The following is a 20,439-nucleotide window of genomic DNA, read 5'->3' as shown; positions in this document are numbered from 1 at the left end:
ACATTCCCAATACTTAAATAAGGCAGAACTCCAAACCAGTTCCCTTTGGGTAGAAAGGGCTGGAAAACATTGGGTCTGGACAGGAAGCTCTATGTGGATAAAGCTGTCCACCATAAGGCCTGCGAGTGGAGCAGAATCCCAACACATGCCAGACCTATATTCTCTAGCCTGTGGCTTAGTGAAAAGGCTACTCAGGAGCACTGACCAATTTTAGTCGTGGGTCCCATGCTGGGTCCTAATGCAGTCATGAAATTGAATGCAACCCCATGAGCTTCCTTAGATTCTGGGTGAAGTCTTTTCCTTTGGAAAAAAAACAAAGCTGGGCTTTGCATAAGTGCATGCGTGATCTCTCAGAGTCTTGAGCAAACATGAACTAAGCCCTGACTCACATTGACCCCAGGAGACTACCCATCGTGTAGAAGAAAGGGCACTTGACATAGATAAATGTGGTCCCAGGACCATTCTTGCTAGACCTCAGTTTCCCCTTCTATAAAGCACAGAGCTCTTGGGATGGCCGTGAGGATTAGGAAAGATCGTGTAAGGGAAACAGTGATATGTTAACACATTAGTAGCTATTCATGTTTCCTCTGGAGAACATGAGTGTCCATTTGAGGAGGAATGCTTTGAAAAGTATCTACGTCATTAGAACAGAGGGCTCTGCTCCTTCCCACCTCCGTCCCTCCATCCTTCTCCCTATCCACTTGGAATGCCTCCTCTGCAGCTCTGTAAGCCCTTCTTTGAGGCTTCACACATCTCACTCACTGATGCAGTCCTTATCCACCATGCTGGTTCATGCCGCTACTTTTCTTCCTGACCCAAATACATCCACTGTCTGGTTCATCTTCGTCTAGATAAAGATATGTTCTGAACGTGGCCACAGATGTGGTTCTCATTTTCAGATAGTGGCAGGTTGCATCTTCCAAAATGACCCCAGCAATAACCCCAGGACCATGTGCTCTTCCAGAATCTTGTTCCTCTCCCTGGAAGTCAGCCATACCTTTGTAACTACCTGCTGCGTGACTTCCCAGGCTTGATCATAAAAGGCCATCCTTCTCTAGCTCTTTGTCTTGAAACTTGTGCCTTGTAGCTCTGAGCCACCATAGGAGAAGTCCACATGCCAAAGAGATCTTGAGGGCAAACCATGTGGAGAAACCACATAGAGAGACAGAGAGGCTGAGGAGTCCAAGTGGTTCCAGCCTCCAGGTGTTTGAGTCTCCCCTGTACAGGTGTCAGAAAGGCAATGAGTGAGTAACTGTCATGTTTCCAGTTCTGTAAGTTATTGCAGTTGCATGAGCAGCTACGTAAGAGCTACTTACTCCTGCATTCACATACATACATGCTTAGGTGTTTGGGAGGGTATATAGCCTGCTTGTTACCATCCTCCGATTTGCGTATTCGTGCACTTAAATCTGGCTTCCTCAACTGGTCTCTGTACTTCACAAGGGCAAGACTGTGTAGTATACTTCCTAGTTATCCCCTACCAGAGTTAGAGCAGCATGGCAGATGGATAACCACTGCACCGTGCATCCTTGAGTGAAATTGACAGGGAAACATCTGTGTGCACATCTGCGTCCCTGGAAAGCTTGCTATCCTTACGGTATTCAGCTGTGATCATGAAGGAATCAGAGTCTCTTTGGTACTTGAATCTTTCTCAAAGGAACCCTGTTTCTTTGGAAAGAACTGTTTGCCTGAAATCACTGAGAAGAAGCCAGCTAATTTGCTTCTGTGTCACAGACTCAGGGAAAGACAACACTACTCTCCCCAGCCCTCCCACCTGTGGCCACTTGACAGCCAGCCTCTTGGAGGAGATTAGGCAGGACCTTGTTTTGTGGGTCCAGGACCCCTGGGGGATTTGCAGCTTCCATCTTCAGACTGAAACATAGCCCCTTTGCCTGTCTTCTCATCTTAATGTTACCTAGGAGATTGGAGACTTTTTATGCAGATATCTGTAAAGTCTGGTCCTGCTTATTTGAACTATGGCAAGAAACTTAAACATTGGAGTCTTTCATAGAAGAATAAAGTTATTTGCATCTCTCACCAAAAACAACAACAAACCATATATTTCAAACATTAAAAGGGTCGTTTTAAAAAGATTATTTTTAATAGATTTTTCTCCTTAGGTCTATATGAAATGCCCTGAAATTCAATGTTTATGTGAGGAAAGATCGAAGGAAGTGATAACACAAACTTTTCCATCATCTGAAAGTGCTAAGTCGTCTTACCGACCCACAGCATGACCTCACTGTCCGTGCAGCTCAGTATGCCAATATCTTCAAGTACAAGTTAAACCAGTCTTTGGATGGTGGGGATGGCAAAGGGGTCTTCATTTTCTCTGACTGGCCTTTTCTCAAGTGATATCAAGATTTGTCCTGGTTTATGACAGTAAATACATAAATTTGCATCCAGCTTCTGTGACATGCATGATGACCGAGGTTAATGCATCACAGTTTGTTACCTCTGCATTTTTTTTGTTCTCAAAATCATGATGTTGATTTCTTTAAGGTTTTCTTTGAATGTTTTCAATTCCAGCAATCCTACAATGACATAAAAGCACTTGAAAAGACACGAGCTAGCCAGCAATGACACAGAATCCTAAGTTTGGGGTAGTGGGGGAGAGCAAAAAGTCATTGGCTTGTAACAGGGAATATGATGGAGTTCTAGGGCAAGAACAAGTAGATCTCTCCCTCCTCCTTCATGTTTGCCTTTCCACTTTACTTTGAACAGAAATTGTAGTATTTATTATTTTGTTCTTGACTCATTCAGGAATTTAGCATAATTTTCCTTTTCTTCCTTTTAAAAAAATTAAACATTAATATGTTTATGTTCTTTATGTAATGGCCAGATTTAGCCAGAGGTTTGTTTGGCTGCCTACCTTTCTTTCCTGTTTCTGAAACTTCACAAATTTGTCTGGACTTGAAAGGCACTTATTAAACACCTACCTTCTATTGCTGTGAATTTCAATTTGCCAACTTCATGTAAGATGTCAAAATTTGACACTTAAGGGAAACATATAAGAGAGCCTCCGGACTCCAAAAGAAGTAGAACATGATTTCACTCCCTTGGCAGTAAGTGGTTTCCAATATCATTTGTCCCCTAAAACACATTCTTGCCTCTGAGCCTTTGGGAATCACCTGTCAGAGACATCAGAACTGCCACAGATGCTTTTTTGGGTTCCTTGACCTTGAAATATTTGTAGTTGAGGGCTGTGGAATGCTGCATCATCTCTTCCTATAAGCTCTGCTGTATTGAGGACCCTCTTCATCCAGTCCCTGGTTTATCCATATAAGTTAGTATGCAATTAGATTACCCCAGCCCTTTATCAAATCTTGCCAGCCCATTCAAGTGACTGGTCACTTTCCCCGGGCCTTTAGTTACTACTGGGGCACATGGTTCCTTCAGGATGCCTTAGTTCTATGGAGAACTTAATGTAGCTAATAGCAAGTTTGGGGAATCTTTAATGTGAGTTTAATGTCCTGTAAATTTTTTGTGGTGGCTGATGATGTAGAATATATTCTGGACTTTAGACTTCCATTCATAGTAGAGAAGCTTGCATTGGATTAATGCTCCTGTAGGAACAATTATGGAATCTAGACAAAATAAAGGAAAACAATTGTTTAAAAACTCTGGAAAGGAAGTAAAGCAAACAGAGACTGGAGGAAGTATGAAATTTGAAGGAAGGAAACCACACCTACCGACTTTTCCCCTGTGAAACTCCCTAGTATGTACAGTGCATGGGTGATAGAGCCAGAACAGAAAGCAGTGACCTTAATGGGCTGAGGTCTCCGAGATTAGAGTTTGGAGTGCCTGCAGGAAATAGAAATTCAACACTCTTCTGAGAAAGACAACAGAATCCAGAGTCTCCTCTGCACATCATCTGTAAAGTCAAATATGCAATAACAAATGACTAGACACATATCAAGTAGATTCTAAATTCTTTTGCTTTAATCTTATTGGCTCCAAACTGTAACTAGTCTTGCTCTGCTAACTAAAAGACAGCACAGTGACCTTTTTGAGAGATCTCTCCTGTTCCTACCCTTGGTCTATATACCCTTAAAAGCCTAGTTTGGAGAACAAAGCCAGTTGTGAAAGCAGAAGGCAGTCAGTCAGTTTCATTCAAAGCCATAAAAGAAGAAGAAGAAGAAGAAGAAGAAGAAGAAGAAGAAGAAGAAGAAGAAGAAGAAGAAGAAGAAGAAGAAGAAGAAGAAGAAGAAAAATTGATATAGGAATCACTTTTAGTCTCAAATTAATTACACTTTTTCTTAATTTTCATTCAGGTGGAGCCATCATATTTGGAATCTAGACTTTGAATGCACGAACTTTGTGATCCAAAAAAAACCCTGTTTTCAGACCTATCCTTTTTTTTTAATTTATTTTTTATTGGTGTTCAATTTACTAACATACAGAATAACCCCCAGTGCCCGTCACCCATTCACTCCCACCCCCCGCCCTCCTCCCCTTCTACCACCCCTAGTTCATTTCCCAGAGTTAGCAGTCTTTACGTTCTGTCTCCCTTTCTGATATCCTTAAAAGAGTTTCAGATATGTTGGCAAATTGAATTTAAATAAAATAAAATTTAAAAAGAAAACTGTTACTGAAATAAAGAGTTTCAGATGTAATTAGAAGATTGTTTTGACCCCAAACTATAGGTATCTAATATTTAATATATGGCAACATAAAAAGGAAAATGATTTCCTCAGGTAACATGTTAATTTTTCTTCCAAGGAGAAGCAGAGGCTGCCAAGTACTAAGTGAGGAGTAAATACAGCTTGTATTTTGCCAACTGAATTAGCCAGTAGTTTATCTGTTTATTTACATCTCTTCCTACAACTAACTGTGAATTTTTTTAGATATTTATTTCATTGTCCTAAGCCAGACTTCGAGCTACTATACTATGGGTGTGTAACAACCTAATACATCTGCTTTAATATATTTGATTTCTTTGGAAGATTGTATTTTAATACTTTGAATGCTCCCCAACCTTTAAATAGATGCTACCCAAAGAGAGATACAGATCAAAGGAAATTATGGCAATAATCATCATTATTAGAAGCAAGGAGTGCCAGTTATTCTTTCATTTTAGGAATTTGTCAGCAAAAATTCAGTGAAGGAGAATAAGAAGCACATGTGTCCCCATTCCCATTCCCATGACTATGGCAGACATTGTTAATAGATCAAGTTCCTCTACCACACTATACCCTATCTAAGAGTCAACCTAACAGCCAGTCAAGTCATTACCAGTCAATTGATGAACATGTGAGATGAGATCCATTTTCTTTCTCTGAAACTGATGATCATGGAATATCATCAATGGTGAAAGAGGAAAGATAGGTTTTAAAAGGGAAACAGAGAAAAAACCTTAACTCTGCTTTTCATCAAATCATTCTTTTATCACCTTTCCATCTGTAGACCAATAGAATACTGAAGGTTAATTCTAACTCTGAAATTTGATGAACATTTTAAAAAAGTCACTGATTTTGGAGTGTCCAGTCATGTAGCATGCACAGTTCATCTCTGCTATAAAATAAAGCTGTAAAGAGTGAATCTTGTCAATGTATATTCTTATGCGGAATTACTATATTCAGAAAGAACTGTTTTAATTGCATTTGTCCTAAGAAAGATTTTTCATGCACACTCATCCCCTTCAAGGGTGCTGAGGAGGAGTGGCCACTTCTGTTAACAATGCACATTCCCTTAAGGAGCTCTGTAGTGGATTTCTGTGTGCATCAGCTTGTTGGTCTGAATTTCTCTGCATCAGTAAGCAGACATGAGAGTATGAGAGATGCAATACCTGGGCCAGACCCCAGCCCATCCATCTACATGTTCTCTGACATCAGCACCAAAGGACATTTTGAAAAACAGAGCAGTCCATGAAGGGCATAAAGTTCTGACCACCACAGGGCTATTTACCATACATATTCTACTTCCCTTATTGTGAATTCATTACTGACACAGTCATGGTAAACCCATACGAGCAACAGATACAGGTTATAGGCTCTTGTCCCTACAAATAGGCCTCCTTCTTTGTGCTGCCATGCTTGTGGCCTGAGAACACTAAATTAGTCATGGGATCACTGTATTTTCTACAGTAGCTACTGGCTTGGAAACATGAGCAACACTGATGCCATGACTTTTTATTATTGATAAAGAAATATGTTTCCAGTTCATCAAATTACATTTCAGTGCCTTGCCAGGCCAAAAGTCTATGGTAACTAATGATTGGGGTTCTTTAGTTGCAAAGAATGTCTGTTCTCTTCCAGGAGAAAAGCTTGTGGGATGATTTTTTAAAATCTCCTGCCAATATGGATATGAGAAAAAGAGCTCTGAAGTGGAAATCAAGGAGCTTCTCATGGGTGTATTGGATCAACTTCAGCACCATCAAAAAGGGACAGATAGTCTTCCAACCTGCATTCAGGACTTAGGTGGTTCCATACTGCTGTCAACAAAGCACAATGCATCATTCTCCTATAAATGCACGGAAATAAGGCCATTGAAAACTACTGCCGTTATTGGGTGGGTGGGGGGGAATTCACCTGAATATGGATGAGTCCTCTGCTGGAAAAACTAATCTTTGTTGAAATGGAGAGGTGCAAAAGTGCAAAATTCTTCACATCTCTTGTCTAAATATGGGTTCATCAGAAGTAGGCCCTGAGGCAGATTCAAGTACAGGTTTATTTGGGAGAGGATCCAGATAGGGGAGTCAGGAAGTGAGACAGGGAAGGGAAGGCAGCCAATCAAAAGAGTATTAAAGCCAGTTGTCACAGTGAGCAATGAGAGCTTAATCTAGCTGAGAATGCTAGCAAGCAGTGCAGGACACACCTGAGAGTTATCTCACCTACGTGGTGAGGGAGCTGAAGTGTTTATATACCCACCCTTTCATCAGGCTTTGGTTGAGGGCTTTACCCGGGGGAAAGAGCAGTGTTAATTCTCCAGCATATCCAGCCTGCTGTATCTGAGCAAAGAACCTTCTCTTCTCTTTGGGGAAAGCCCTCAGGCAAAAAGATGGACATGCTGGTAGTTGCTTAGCGTCAAGTGGTAAGACTCCAGGAATATGAGCAGGGCATTGATGTCTTGGGAAACACCCATTGTCCATATTTCTCCTCTACTATTTAATAAGGTAAAAGGACCTATCATTTGATAATTACTTGTCTGAGTCTAGGTACTACATATTTCGTAAACATCATCATAATTAATTCTAATAATAATCACATTAACTGGTATTGTTTTCATCCTCCCATTTTGCACATTAAGAAATTAAGACTGAAAGAGATTAAAGAATTTCCCCAAGGCCACAGAACTCTTAAGTGGTGAAGGAGGGCTTCAGGTCTAGGTCTTTAAGCTCTTGTAAAATCCTGGCTGCCTATGGTAAACAAATGTCACCAGCAAGCATTTGGCTGAAACAACCTTCCTCAGCAAATTTGATTGGTATTATCTTTTTGATTGACAGTTTGTCCCACACTGAGGCTCTTGGTTACCATGACCTGTGGTTATATCCTCCTTCACAGAGATGCTGTTCATGGTCTTATTTCTATGTGCACATCAATCCATTTGAATCCACACTTTGTTTCTGGCTTTCGAAGGAAAAAAATTGTGCCTTTGGAAGTCAAGGGGGGAAGAAAAGGTCAATTTGCCCTTTCTGTTACAAAAGAATCGACATGCTAGAAATTCAGACCCCATTTATGATCTCAGCTCCTCCACTACCATCCGTGTGAACTTGGGCTTATTACATGCCTTCTTTGGGTCTTGGTTTACTTATCTTTGAATCTAGAATAAAGATTCCTATCATAGAAACCATGAAAAAGTGAAAAATAGACATTTGCAGTTCCATCTTTACATATTGGGTTGATTGAAGAGAGAGCTGACCCCTCAGTGACCAGGACTGTGCATCCTTTGCCTTTCTATAACTGCAATTGAGTATGGTACTCCGTGCGTGCTAAGGGCTGAGTAACTGTGTGTTTATTTGCACATGATTGATTTGTTAGTACATCTCCCAGTGTTGTTGAGATGCAGATTCTAAAGACGACCTGCCAGCAGCCTGCAGTTCTCTGGGACACCCTGCACTCTCCCATTGCCATATATGTCCCACCCCCACCCCTGCACTTTTGTGGCTTGCTGAACCTCACTGAGTGTAAGAGGAGGGCACCAAAATGTCTCTGAAACTTTTCCAGAGACTAAATATTTAGAAAGTTAAGTTGAGAATATATCCATTTTCATGCAGATTCTTTTATGGATAATTTTGTTCAGGGGACTTCCGTTATGACATATGTGTTCATTTAATCAACAAACACTTTTAATTAAGTGACTCTTCTGTGCCAGGCACCTAGCTAGGCACTGCAAACACAGAGAAGACAAGGATAAATTCCCTCCAACCTTAATCATCCCCCCCCCCCAGTCCAGTGGAAAAGACAGAAGGAACCAAAAATTGATGAAGCAAGGCCTCATGTGCAGAAGGCAGTGGGGATGCTGAGCACCATATTAGCAATCATGTTACTCAGGGTAGGCTTGGCTACACTGAATAACAAACAGCCCCAAATCTCAGGGGCTAAGAAAATAAACATTTTATTTTTTTATTCATGCTACATGTATAAAATGTGTGTGTTGGAGAGAGGAGGCAGATTCTGATATGAGTTGCTCAGGGACCCAAGCTGATGAAAGGTTCATCATGACTTATGTTTCCATGAATATTTAGACAAGAAAATGCAAGGTGATGGATCAGACACTTGCTATTAAAGCCTGCCTAGAAGTGTGACATAGGTCATTTTCTCCTATTTCATTGACCAAAGCAAGCTGCATGGTCCCACCTACCCTAAAGGAAACCTAGAAGTGTATTCCTTCCAGGTCTCCAGAACAAAGAGAAATAGGTTATTTATGAACAGCCCAAGTGGCCACTCCCAGTTGCTGGGAGTTTTACTGAACTATTTCTCCTAGCATCATTTCTTAATTAATAATTCTGTCTTGTGTTTATACAAAAACCATCCCCTGGGAGAAAGTCCCTCTAAGTTTCTTCACACTTGTCTTCACTTGATATTTATTTTTCTCTTTCATGGCTCCTGGCCCAGTGGGTACTGGCCACAGAGAAAAATGCAGGGTTCCTGTCCACAGGGAGCTCACAATATGGGAATCAAAGGTGACTACAGTTGGGCTAGAAAACCACTTGTTGGGTACTTACACAGGACAAGGGCACCACAGGAAGAGTCTGGAAGGTTTCGTGGGAAGCCAAGTACCACCGCAGCTGGCTGACAGTGTTCTCCCAATGTTGACTCCAGAGGAAGAGGAGGCAGAAGGCTTTATAGGGTGGAGCAGATGAAGGTGTCTAATGCAGAAGCATGAAGTCACCCATCATGCATGGGAGAAGTTGGGCAGTGTCAACCCAAAATTCCTGGGGCAGCTCCCAAGAGGCCAGTCAACAAGATGCGTGAGGTACTTTGTTATGAAAAAGCCCCTGGGATGAAATGCCAGTGTTCTGATTCCTTGCACTCAGATGTGTTAAGCTAGTTGAGCTTTTGGTTCTTCACCTTGGGCTGCTCCATTTGATCAACATGAGAGCATAGGTCTACAGATGCCATGAATGTCCCTGATACATTCTTTTCTCCAAATGAAAGAGAAAATACTCTCCATCCCTTGCAAACCTCCATTTGGACTCATCAAACTCAGGCCTCAGGAAAGCAGCCAGGAGAAGCAGGACAGCTGACTGCTGTTGCCTTGGTAAGGGGAATCTACTCCCTTCAGGGCTCTGTGGTTTCTATGGGAACAGCACTGCTTGCCTTTGCTGGCTTCCCTGAGCTGGTGAGATGTACTAAGAGGAGTATCAGGAGAAAGAGAGGAGCAGAAAGAGACTTCGAGGATTTTGAAGGTATTTGGGGAACCTTCCACTGGATGTGGGCTATTTGGCTCCAGCATGCACGTAGGCTATTTGGCTCCAACACAACCTGAACACAGGAAGGCATGTACCGAGAGGCACACGTGTTCATGTAGCTCCCTTGGACTAAACACCACCCTGGAGAAACAGATGCCAGTGCAAAGCAGGCAGGAATTGGCAGTAGGTGGATTTTGACTCCCAAGACGAGAAAAAAACGTACTTGTCCACAGGCTGGACCAGCATTCCATCATTGTTATAATTACAAAGAATTTCAGTATGTGGCCCAGGAAGATGGTGGGAGGCATTTCACTTACTCTGCCTGCACTCTTCTCAGCCACCCTGCAAAGCTGGCATTCACACGCTCATTTTACAGATGATGGAAATGAGGTTCTGAGAGAGGAAAGGATAACCCATGAGTAGTTATATATATAGGTGGGATCCGAATCCACACCTGATTCTCTACACTGGGCCCTTTTGCAAAATCTAACCTACAGCCCAAGGACAATGTGAGGTTCCTAAAGATGGTAACCATCCACTCCCACCTTGACTAAGAAATGCCTCTAGTTCTTTGGATTTGGGTGTCAAGAAGTACACCCAGATGAAAGGCAGCTGGGATGACATCAGCTTTGCCATTAGCTCTTCAGGAGGCTCTAGCAGCCCTACCTTGTTTTATAGATGAGGAAACTGAGACCAAGAAGCACTGAGAATAGTCTTCTAGTCCAGCGTGCCACACTGTGTCTATAGACTCCTGTCTTGGACAGCTGCAGCTATTCTGAAAACCCATTTCTCAAGTGTATTTGGGGCCTCAGAGTCTGTGCCCACTAGGTAGAGGGTTTGCTTGGCCTCAAGGAAGTGAGCTCAGCTGCTGCTGGCAGCCCTTTTCTTGACCTGTTGGGCCAGGTGGACAAGACAGACATACTCTCTTCCCAGTCTGCATCCAAGGTCTGCTTCCTTTAGTGTTCTGACACTTATTGGATACCTGCTGTGTGCACTGACAATACCCTGAGTTTAGCCTGGAGGGAGCAATGAAGAGGAATTGCAGGACATTTTTCAGATGGCCAACAAACATGCAGGCAGTTTCTTGATGTACCTGTGACTCTGTCTGGGGCCTTCCCTGGTCCCACGAACACACTGACTTGGCCAGTGCAGATCTGAGAACTGCTAAGGGTCAGCCCTAGGTTTAGGACAGCCTTCAACAGTGATGGATGAGCATATGTACACAATACAGAAACATATTCTACACCATCTCTCAGAGAGGCCCCAGCAAGTCTGAGCATACTGTATCAGCCCTTTCCTGGTTTGTCTCCCTCCTCTCCTGTAGTAGGATCACTTCCCGCATAAACTGCTGGCATTCAGATCTCTGTCTCAAGGTCTGCTCTTGAAGGATCCAACCTCACATATAGGCTTGTAGAACCTATGAAGGAAGGCTTATTGCATGAAGGGTAAGAAGAGAGGGCCTCCAGCTCAAGTTTTAAAAATCTTTTGTGACTTCCATCAAAAGGTGATGAACCTATAGGAGGAAAATAAAATGTACGCATCCCTCTTTGCAAATTGTGCGTTAAGTCTTTGAAATTATTGTTATAATTTCATCACCAGCCTGATACATGTTTTCACAGGGACCTGTGATGAATAAGTGGCCAGAATGGGATCCACATCAGAAGCTTCCTGGGGAATACTTAACTTGGTCATTCTTTCCACATTGCTGGAAACCACCAAATAAGAATCTTGTTGTTCTTAAAGCATATTGATTTGAGAACATTTAGCTGACTCTCCTCTGCCTATCCCACCAACCTCCAACACACCTACCCCATATCACAGCCACTGAGCAGCCACATTCAGTTTCATGAGGAAGTCCGCCAGGGGCCTGCTTGGCCAGGACTTATGACAGCGCCTTAGCCCTTCCTGAGCCAGCACTGGGCTCTGCAGGTCCCACCTCATCCAAAGGCATAGCCTCCAGCACAGTCTTCTCTAAGAACTCCAGCCAGGTCCCAGGGTTGGCTGGGCATCAAGACCTCTGCCAAGACCCTTCCCCAACCAAACCATGAAGCCTAGTGGGTCCGCTTATTCACGGTCATTACACTCATCCACTTGGCTGTTGAGTGTCAGGTGGATTTAAAATCAAAATGCCTGGATTCAGAACATAATGTATCACTTACTGACATAGTACCCTTGATTGAATCATTACACTGTGGGCCCTGTGTCACTTCACAGATGAAGCCACAGAGAAGGAGGGAGGATGGAGCCGGCACAAAGTGGACACCTTGCAGATGCAGAGTGGTGGGGTTGCTGTACCATGGACTCTACTCCCTTCACACACTACCCTCCCATATTTGCTCAAAACCACATTATTCCTCATGTAGGAATAATTCCTCATGTAGTCAGCTCCCACTTCCATACCCACCTCTACTCCTCATTGATGACAAGTGGTCCCCACGTGCTTGCTTTGCGTGGCACTCATCACAGGGTGGCTTCAGTTTCTCAAGAGTGATGGCTGTTATGATCCATACATGAACTTAACATACTAGTCCTGCCTCTGATTCTCTAGGGGTAGGAGGGCAATAGGAGTGTCACATTTAAACCTTGAACTGGCCAGTGTGGAAACGCTGTACAGCAGCTACACAGAGAAATGTAAAGGAAAAAAAAACAGCCTACCTTTTCACTCTGGTTCATGGGGCAGAACATAGATCTAATCAGATCTCCTATCTGGAAGAAGTCCCAAGAAGAAAGAGGCCACCTAGCAGAGTAAGATTGATAGATGCCAGGAGCTGGGCAAGCAGCAGTGAGGGGCGTTCCCAGGCCTGCATCTGCTCTGTGCATGCCCCTCCTCTGCAGCTCTCCAGCTGGGGATCTTCCGGTATGAAATCTATTCCTCTGTTCCTTGGGTTCTTGTCTACAAAATGGGAACGAAAGCTTTCTGTGAGGACAAAATAGTGGGTGTGAAGGGCAAGGCACGGTACCTGCCAGGAGCAGGTGCTCAGTGAATGCGTCATCTTGCACAGGTTTGTCATTGGCCATCAGTCCATCAGAGCCTTCACCAGCCAGCCCATCCCAAGCCCCACCTCCCTGGGCACTGAAAAGGAATGTCAGAAAGGAGAAAGTTGCAAAGATGTGGATGGTGGTGGTGGTTTTTTCAGAATCAAGGACTGGGACACATGGTCTGGGCAAGTCCAGGTGAATGCAGGAACCAGTCGGGCCTGAAAAATCTCCAGCCCACCCTGCAGAATCTTTCCTTTCCTTGCCTTTGCCCTCCCATAAGGGCGGCCCATGGAGACCTTCAATGTCCTGGGTTTGGAAAGTGGACAGAAAGGGGCATTTCTCATTGTATCCATACTGAATAACTTGGGGAGGGGAAAACAATGTGAGAACCATGGGATGGTTATTTGGACAAAAATTTAATCAGGTAAGTTCAAAGATAAGTTCAAAGGAGAAAGTATGAGAAAGCATGTCCTAAGAGTGTAAGATATCCCATGTGCACAGGGAGAGCCAGGAGGTGGGGAGGGGAGGACAGACAAGGCATGACTAGGGACTGTAAAGGCTAGGTCTCTCCAGGTCCAGCCTGCTGTGGGCCCTGTTGCCAGCAGGGAAGTTTCAAGGAGGAAGTAGAAGGCTGGAGGGCTTCCTCTGGCTCTGCTCATGGGACAAGAGTACTGCAGCCAGAACATGAGGCTTGTAGAGGGAAGATGCTAGAATGGAGACACCTCAGTAAAGTGGCTAGAATCCATGCAGTGCTTGTTCTCTGAACTCTTGTCCCTCCTGGTAATTTCCAGACTATAGTGTCATTTGATCTTCCAAGTGAAATCCTCCAGGCTTGCTCTCATTTTTCCCATCTGATTAGGAAGACTCAGTGTAGCCTGTCTGGAACAACTCTAGCTTGGAAAGCCACTTAGGGGGATCGTGACATCCCTGTCTTTCCTTATCTCCCCCATTTCATCAGATGAGGGATCAGACAGAACTAGAAAGCATGGTGACACTAGTGACATGCACAGGTGATTTGTGCCTAATATGCTAGGTGTATACTCTGGCCACCTCACCACCACCACTTCCACAATCCAGTGTGGCCCTGGAAGCAGAGAGCAGAACTTTTTCAAAGAATAGTTAAAGGCTTGTGTCTTGGGCAAATCCTGTGGCCAACAAGCTGCAAAGCAGAGGCATGTTCTGTGCCGTCTTTCTGGGTATGCAGCAGGACTGGGCCCCAGGTGTCCTGAGCCATCACCCACTCACCTGTTAATGTCACCATCTTTGACTCTCTTCCCTCCCCGGCCTCCTCCCCTTCCTCACTCATGGTGTGTACAGGAATCACCTCCAAATAAACTATGTACCCCCAAATCCTTGGCTGAGGGTCTACTTTGGGGAGAAACCCAAAGCAAGACAAGTGGCAAGCAGATGTCATCTTGTACATCCTCCCCATTGGCTGGTGCTGGTTGTCCCGCTTGTGAGCTGGAGGAGGACAGAGAGCTCAAGGAGCTCTGAGACAAAGGCTGCTTTCATCAGCTGGCCACATTTGTTGAAGATGAGGCCAAGGGTAGGGTAGTCTGCACAGCTTCCCACAGAGCCTGGTCTGATGCGTCTTCCAGAGAGGAGAGCCATGGGTCCCACAGAAGGCCTTATGAAGGCCCTGGCCATGAAGCTGATTGGATTTTATGAGAGGCAGAGAGAGACCATTTGGGGATGGGGGATATCCCAGGCTAGTGGTATAATCTGTCAGATAGAGATATAAAAAGAAAGTAAATACAGGTTTCGCTCAAGGAGTGGCAAATGATCCTGTCTGGCAAGAATATGAGAGCACATGTAACAATGCTGACTGTCAAATTTCCAGCAGTGAGAACACAGTAACTGCTCAGTTAGTAATTGAGTGACTGAGTACATGCAAAGTATAAAAGGGCAGAAGAAGAGAAGTTCTGGTGGGGAACAGCCAGGACCAGCTTGGCTCTGCCAGTGTCCAGACTGGAGCTTTTATCTCATAGCAGGGAAGGTTTTGAGAGCAAGGAGAGGGGCACGAGCAGCTCTGCACTTAATAACCCAGTTCAGTGGTGGCAAATGTGGGTCAAGTTCCAAAAGGGAATGAGGGGCAGCCTGGGTGGCTCAGTGGTTTAGCGCTGCCTGCAGCCCGGGGTGTGATCCTGGAGACCCAGGATCGAGTCCCATGTCGGGCTCCCTGCATGGAGCCTGCTTCTCCCTCTGCCTGTGTCTCTGCCTCTCTCTCTCTGTGCCTCTATGAATAAATAAATAAATAAATAAATAAATAAATAAATAAATAAATAAATAAATCTTCACAAAGGGAATGAAAGAGCAGGAGGGTATTATACCATTCCAAAGCCTAGGCCCCAAGCCAACGCAGTCCTGGTGGGAAGAATATAAGGGCTAATTTAGAGCAGGGGCCTTAACCCTGTGTGTGTCAGGGACCCCCTTGGTAATGAATGAAGCCTACAGACCTCTGCTCAGAAAAACATTTCTTGATGCAGGTGATAAAATATACTAGCATACAAACAGGAAACTGATCATATTGAAATGAAGTTGTCAGAATATTAGAAAATAAACTTCCATGCAGTTGGTTCATGTAGTTCTTCACTGACACTTAAAGCACAAGGGGTGATCTGAACCCGCCCCCTCCCCCATGTCGAAGTAGTGAGTGAGAGCTGCCGTGAGTGTAACAGTAGAATGTATCATGAGAACACCTGTTGGAGGAAGAGTCCCCGGTGCTTCTCACACTCCTGTGGTTTGTTGCCTATCTTCTTACCTGGAGGAACCACTAAATTCCAGTTAGAGATATGTAAACATAAAGATGGTAAATTTTTTCTCATCCAAGTGCAAGGATTCTGTATTAAAATGAGGACTGAGGACACCGTCCCAGACCTCCAGCCCTGAAAATATTGTCATTTCTTCTGAGCTGCTGTTCTCTCTCCATTCTTCAGCCCTGCATGAATTCCCCAATGACATCTTCACCAATGAAGATCGAAGACAGGGGGCGGTGGTTCTCCACGTGCTCTGCGTAAGTACCCCTCTCGGGGCTCTGCCTGAAGGGTTTAGAGGGAGGCCTGGCCAGTGGTGGGTGATCAGTGAGGTGCACACCTGGCATGGGTGCCCTGAGCCCTGTGAAGGACAGTCTCCAGATGTGCCCTCTGGAGAAGGCCGCAGGTTCCTGAGCTGGAAGACCTGTACACCTGTACGTATTCTTCCCTTCATTTCAGAGCCCAAACCCTGGGCTCCACGGTCAGACTTGCTCTCTTCTCCAGTGCCACTCTCTTGGGGAATCCTTTCCTAACCAGCCTCTCTAAAATGTCATCACCTTTCCCCTTACTGGGCTTTGTTTTTCTCCATGCCATTGATCGCTATCTGACATAATATGCTCTCATTGTTTGTTTATTGTCCATCAACCTCACTCACACAGAAGCCTCAGGAGAACTGGGACTTTGTTTTGCATATGGCTTCTTTCCCAGACCTGTCTGTGGCATGGGGTAGGGACAAAGTATTTGTTAAATGAATGGATTTCATGTTGTGGCATGAAATGATGCAGTGTCTGACCTATAGATGCAACCAACAGAAGTTTGTTCTGGTTTTTTTTTTTTTTTAAGATTTTATTTATTTATTCATGAGAGAAACACAGAGAGAGAGGCAGATTCACAGGCAGATGGAGAAACAGTGTCCCCACGGGGAGCCCAATACAGGACTCGATCCCAGGATCCTGGGATCACGCCCTGAGCTGAGGGCAGATGCTCAACCACTGAGCCACCCAGGTGTAGCTGCTCTGGTTCTTAATGTCCACCACTGCCCTAGTGCTTCCTCAGCAGACCCAGTGGATGGAAGAACTTCAGTTTTCCTTGTCCCTGTTCAGAGAGTTTGTGGAGGGTGCATGTATGAAAATCTATCTAAGGAGTGGCCACAGGATCAGAGAGACCCAGGCCAAATTCTGGACTAGGTACATCACTATGCTTTCCTGTCTCTATGGTATTCACCCTCCCCCAGAATGCTCTTAATTCCATTTTGGTTATTTATTGCTGTGAGACAAATTCTCCAAATTTAGTGATATAATCAATAACCACTCCATGTTGCTCATGGGTTCCGTGAGTCAGGAGTTCAGAAAGGTCACGGAGGGAATGCCATGCCATAGGACCTGGACGTAGGAGGGAGTGATTCAGACAGCAGGCAGTGACACCAGCCCCTGGGGCCAGAGATTCTCCATTCTCACGTCTGCTGTCTGGGTGAGTGTGAACAAAGAACCAGCTCAACGAGGACTGTTGGCCGGAGAACCTCTGTGTGGCCTCTCTGTCATGGTTCTGTGTGGCAGCCTAGGGCTTGGAGAAGGATACTAGGTGAACAAGGAGAAAGCACTGTGGCCTGTAGTGCCTTGGCCTCGGAAGTCACACACGTCATTACCACTAGATTGCATTATAGTCACAAACCCACCCTGACTCAGACAAGGGACAAAGACCTTACTTTTCAGTCCATACCCAGAGAGGGCTGATGGGCACACCCTGGTCTCTGGAGGCAGACCTGGCATGGGTTTGAGCCCGGTTCCACTCTACTTGTTCTGTCTGTGGCTTCTGACAAGATGTTTAGCCTCCCTGGACAGAGTAGCTGCCCTAAGCCTGACTTCCTTTACAGTAGAAGCAGTCAGCTCTTCAGCTCTTTCTCTGCTTGTCCCAACCCCTCAGAACCCTGCCCTTGAAGAGAAGGCATGAGAAATCTTTCTTTTTTAGCAAAGACATTCTCTGAAAACCTCACATAAAATGGACTCTGCTATCCTCCCTGCCCTTAAGGAGAGTCACACAATTTTTTTAAAGATTTTATTTATTTATTCATGAGAGACACAGAGAGACAGAGAGAGGCAGAGACAAAGGCAGAGGGAGAAGCAGGGTCCCTGCAGAGAGCCTGATGTGGGCCTCGATCCCTGAGACCCCAGGATCACACCCTGAGCCAAAGGCAGATACTCAACCACTGAGCCACCCAGGTGCCCCACATGCAGAACAGTTAATGTAGATGCCAGCTACTGCTGCTGGCACTAAGGAGGCTCCCCTGTCTCCGGGCTGAGGAGACCCAGTCATTGAGCTGGACCCAGAAGTTCCCTGTAGCCATTAGCACCCGGAGGCCTTTGTCAGCTGAGACAGGAGATTTCTACTCCCGACACAAACAGCCTGAGCTTCCATCCTTCCAAGGTGAGTTGTCACCTGCAGCAGGTAAGGCCCCTATTCCCACTTCCCCTGGTGCATCCTCCAAATCCAACAGAAGGCAGAGCACAGTGCATTTGCTTTGGCACCTCATGAGCCAAGAGTGTCCATAAGGACTCCGGTCTCCGTGATAATACAGTTCTCAGGGGAGGGACATGAAGGCAAAGCAGACAGAGACAGGTAAATCCCCCTTAGATGCTCCCTTGTGAGAGTGCACACGAGCCAGCAGGTTAGCACTTTGTCATCACTAGTATCTAATACCACAGGGAGCTCCAGCCCTGGGCCCTGCATTGTAAAAATCACAGACACAAGGAGTCCAGGGACCAACGTCAGCATCTGCCCCTTTAAGACCACGCTCTTGGCACATGGACGTTTGCAATTCTCTGTTCAAATGGCCTATGCCTGTATGGGCCTCCTCCTTAGATCTGCCTCTTGGAGGGAGGAGCTTGAACTGGCTGCCTGGGGCATATACATACACACATGTGGTGCGGGGTGGAGCCGACCTGAGATGGGGAGGGGGCACCTCTTATGTGGCAGAGGCATAGGGCGGGATGGGCCTGCTGGTGCCCTCCCCAAGGTCAAGGGCCAAATCTTGTGTTATCCTGCCCACAGGGATATAAGGACAGAAACCTCATGAGGAAGCCTTTTTGTACAGTGTCTGGCATGTTGAACAACAAAGTTTGCACAGTTTAGCGCAAGAATGAGAGGCTCTTTTTATCCCCTTCATGTAACATGAAGCTCTTAGGAAGTTCAGGAACTGTTAGATGAACATCCCTGGATGTCGGAAGAAGCACTGCTAGGGCCAACCTGTGGCGTTTTGGGGGCCAGATGAATGCATGAGTCAAAGCTGCAGGGAGCTTAGTGTAGATGCCCCACTCTTAGCCATCTGGAAAGCATTTCTGAGCTCCTGCATACAGCTGTGCTGGGATGGACCCCTCCAGAAGCCCAAGATAGAGCCTCACCCTGCACCGGCCCACAGCCTTATGGGGAAACCCACTTATGGACAGCTCCTGCCACATGCTAAGTGCTGGCCATGATCTGTGCCATGCTGCGGGAGAGCAAAGGCCACTTCCAGCATTGGGAGGTGCAGTTGGTTGGATCTTCTCCAAAGATGGGAGAGAAAGAACTCTAGGCAGGAAAGGGAAACCCATGATCAAAGATCCATAGACTCAAGAGTGCAGGACATCTGGGAAGGTGGGAGGCAGGCCTTACCTGGGAAGCACCATGAGGTGACTCAGCTGCTGAGTTGGAAGTGGGGGTAAACAGATTCCTGATCTCGCCATCCCTCCTTGCCTACAGAGTAGGGACGGGCATGGCCAGAGAGAACCCAGCATGGTCTATGCTCTAGTCAGGTGATGAAGAGCCAGGCAGGCCACAGAAAAAGGCTCAGGGTCATTGGGCAGAAGTCTCAGAGTCCCAGTACCCCAAGAACACCCCAGGCCTGGGAAAAGGGATCGAGAAGCAGGTAGAGGGTACTGAATGACATCTAGCTGCCTCTGGGCCCCTGAAGAGCAGGGTCTGCCCATCCATGGAGGTGAAGACTTCAGAGGTGTGTCCTATCACCCCAGCGTGTCCCAGGAAGAGGACCATGGGGCTGTCCTTTCACTGGGACTCACTGACAGCCATTTCAGATCTACGCTGGGAAACCCCGTCCTTTCACATCTCACTCTGAAACCTGATTAACGTCACATTTGCCCTCAAACTCCAACTTCTCCATTCCAGACTGGCCCCAAGGGTTTTCTTTTCCTGTGGGGCTCCGTAAAGCTCATGGCCTTCAGCCCTGGTTGGCCCTTGTTCTGTGGACACGGATGGTTCTGAGGGATGCCACAAAACTGTCTTTTAAGTCTTAGCCATCACAACTTGTTTCTCTTTCTCCTTTACTTTCAGTCAAATACTTTCCTCTTGTGTGTGAGCTTCGTGAAAATCAAATAGCCATTTCTGGCTAAACTTTCCAAATGCTGTAGCTTGAATTTTCCCTTGGATCTTTCTGGTTTTGTAAATTTCAGAAACCCTAAATTCTGTGATTGCCCTAAAAAATATTTCTATTCCTTCTGACTATTCTTCATGTTGGGTTCCTTACTAGTGTGGAAATCCATCATTGGTATAACTTCATCAACAGTAAATATCACCAAGAAAATACACTTGTCTTAGAACCTGCTTTGTAGCCAAATTATTATAATGCTTAGACCCTAAAAGCAGTATCCTCTGTCTGTGAGGAGATTTACAACCTATAAACTCATGGAGGCTGCCCTAAATAGAGAGAGAAGCCTGTGAATAATTGTGGATTTAGGAATATCTTGTGAAATTTGCTAATTATCCCACTGGGAGATAGTTGAATCTTTGAGATTATAAACCAAGCTACACATTTTCTCATCTAGTAAAAGAAACTTTAAATAATCAATATTTGAAATTCATTCT

The 20,439-nt window shown here is 45.2% G+C and overlaps 1 protein-coding gene and 1 long non-coding RNA gene across 3 annotated transcripts in view; one reads left to right on the top strand and one right to left on the bottom strand.

Moving 5' to 3' along the window:
- The window catches only part of SLC24A3 (solute carrier family 24 member 3), a 481,544-nt gene that overhangs the window by 273,375 nt on the left and 187,730 nt on the right, over positions 1-20,439 (top strand). For both annotated transcript variants that reach the window (XM_049100282.1, XM_025469153.3), the window contains exon 3: positions 15,769-15,845. In XM_049100282.1, the coding sequence (XP_048956239.1) occupies positions 15,769-15,845 (77 nt within the window). The remainder of the gene's footprint in view (positions 1-15,768; positions 15,846-20,439) is intronic.
- Positions 618-9,696, bottom strand: LOC112673519 (uncharacterized). Its single transcript, XR_003144848.3, has 3 exons — positions 9,167-9,696; positions 3,693-3,804; positions 618-3,587 (listed from the first exon to the last, which is right to left on the bottom strand). It is a non-coding gene; the product is annotated as an uncharacterized LOC112673519 (long non-coding RNA).

The sequence above is a fragment of the Canis lupus genome, chromosome 24 (genome assembly GCF_003254725.2).
Source record: "Canis lupus dingo isolate Sandy chromosome 24, ASM325472v2, whole genome shotgun sequence".
Classification (NCBI taxonomy): Eukaryota; Metazoa; Chordata; class Mammalia; order Carnivora; family Canidae; genus Canis; species Canis lupus.
This window is presented reverse-complemented; position numbering and strand designations above follow the sequence as displayed.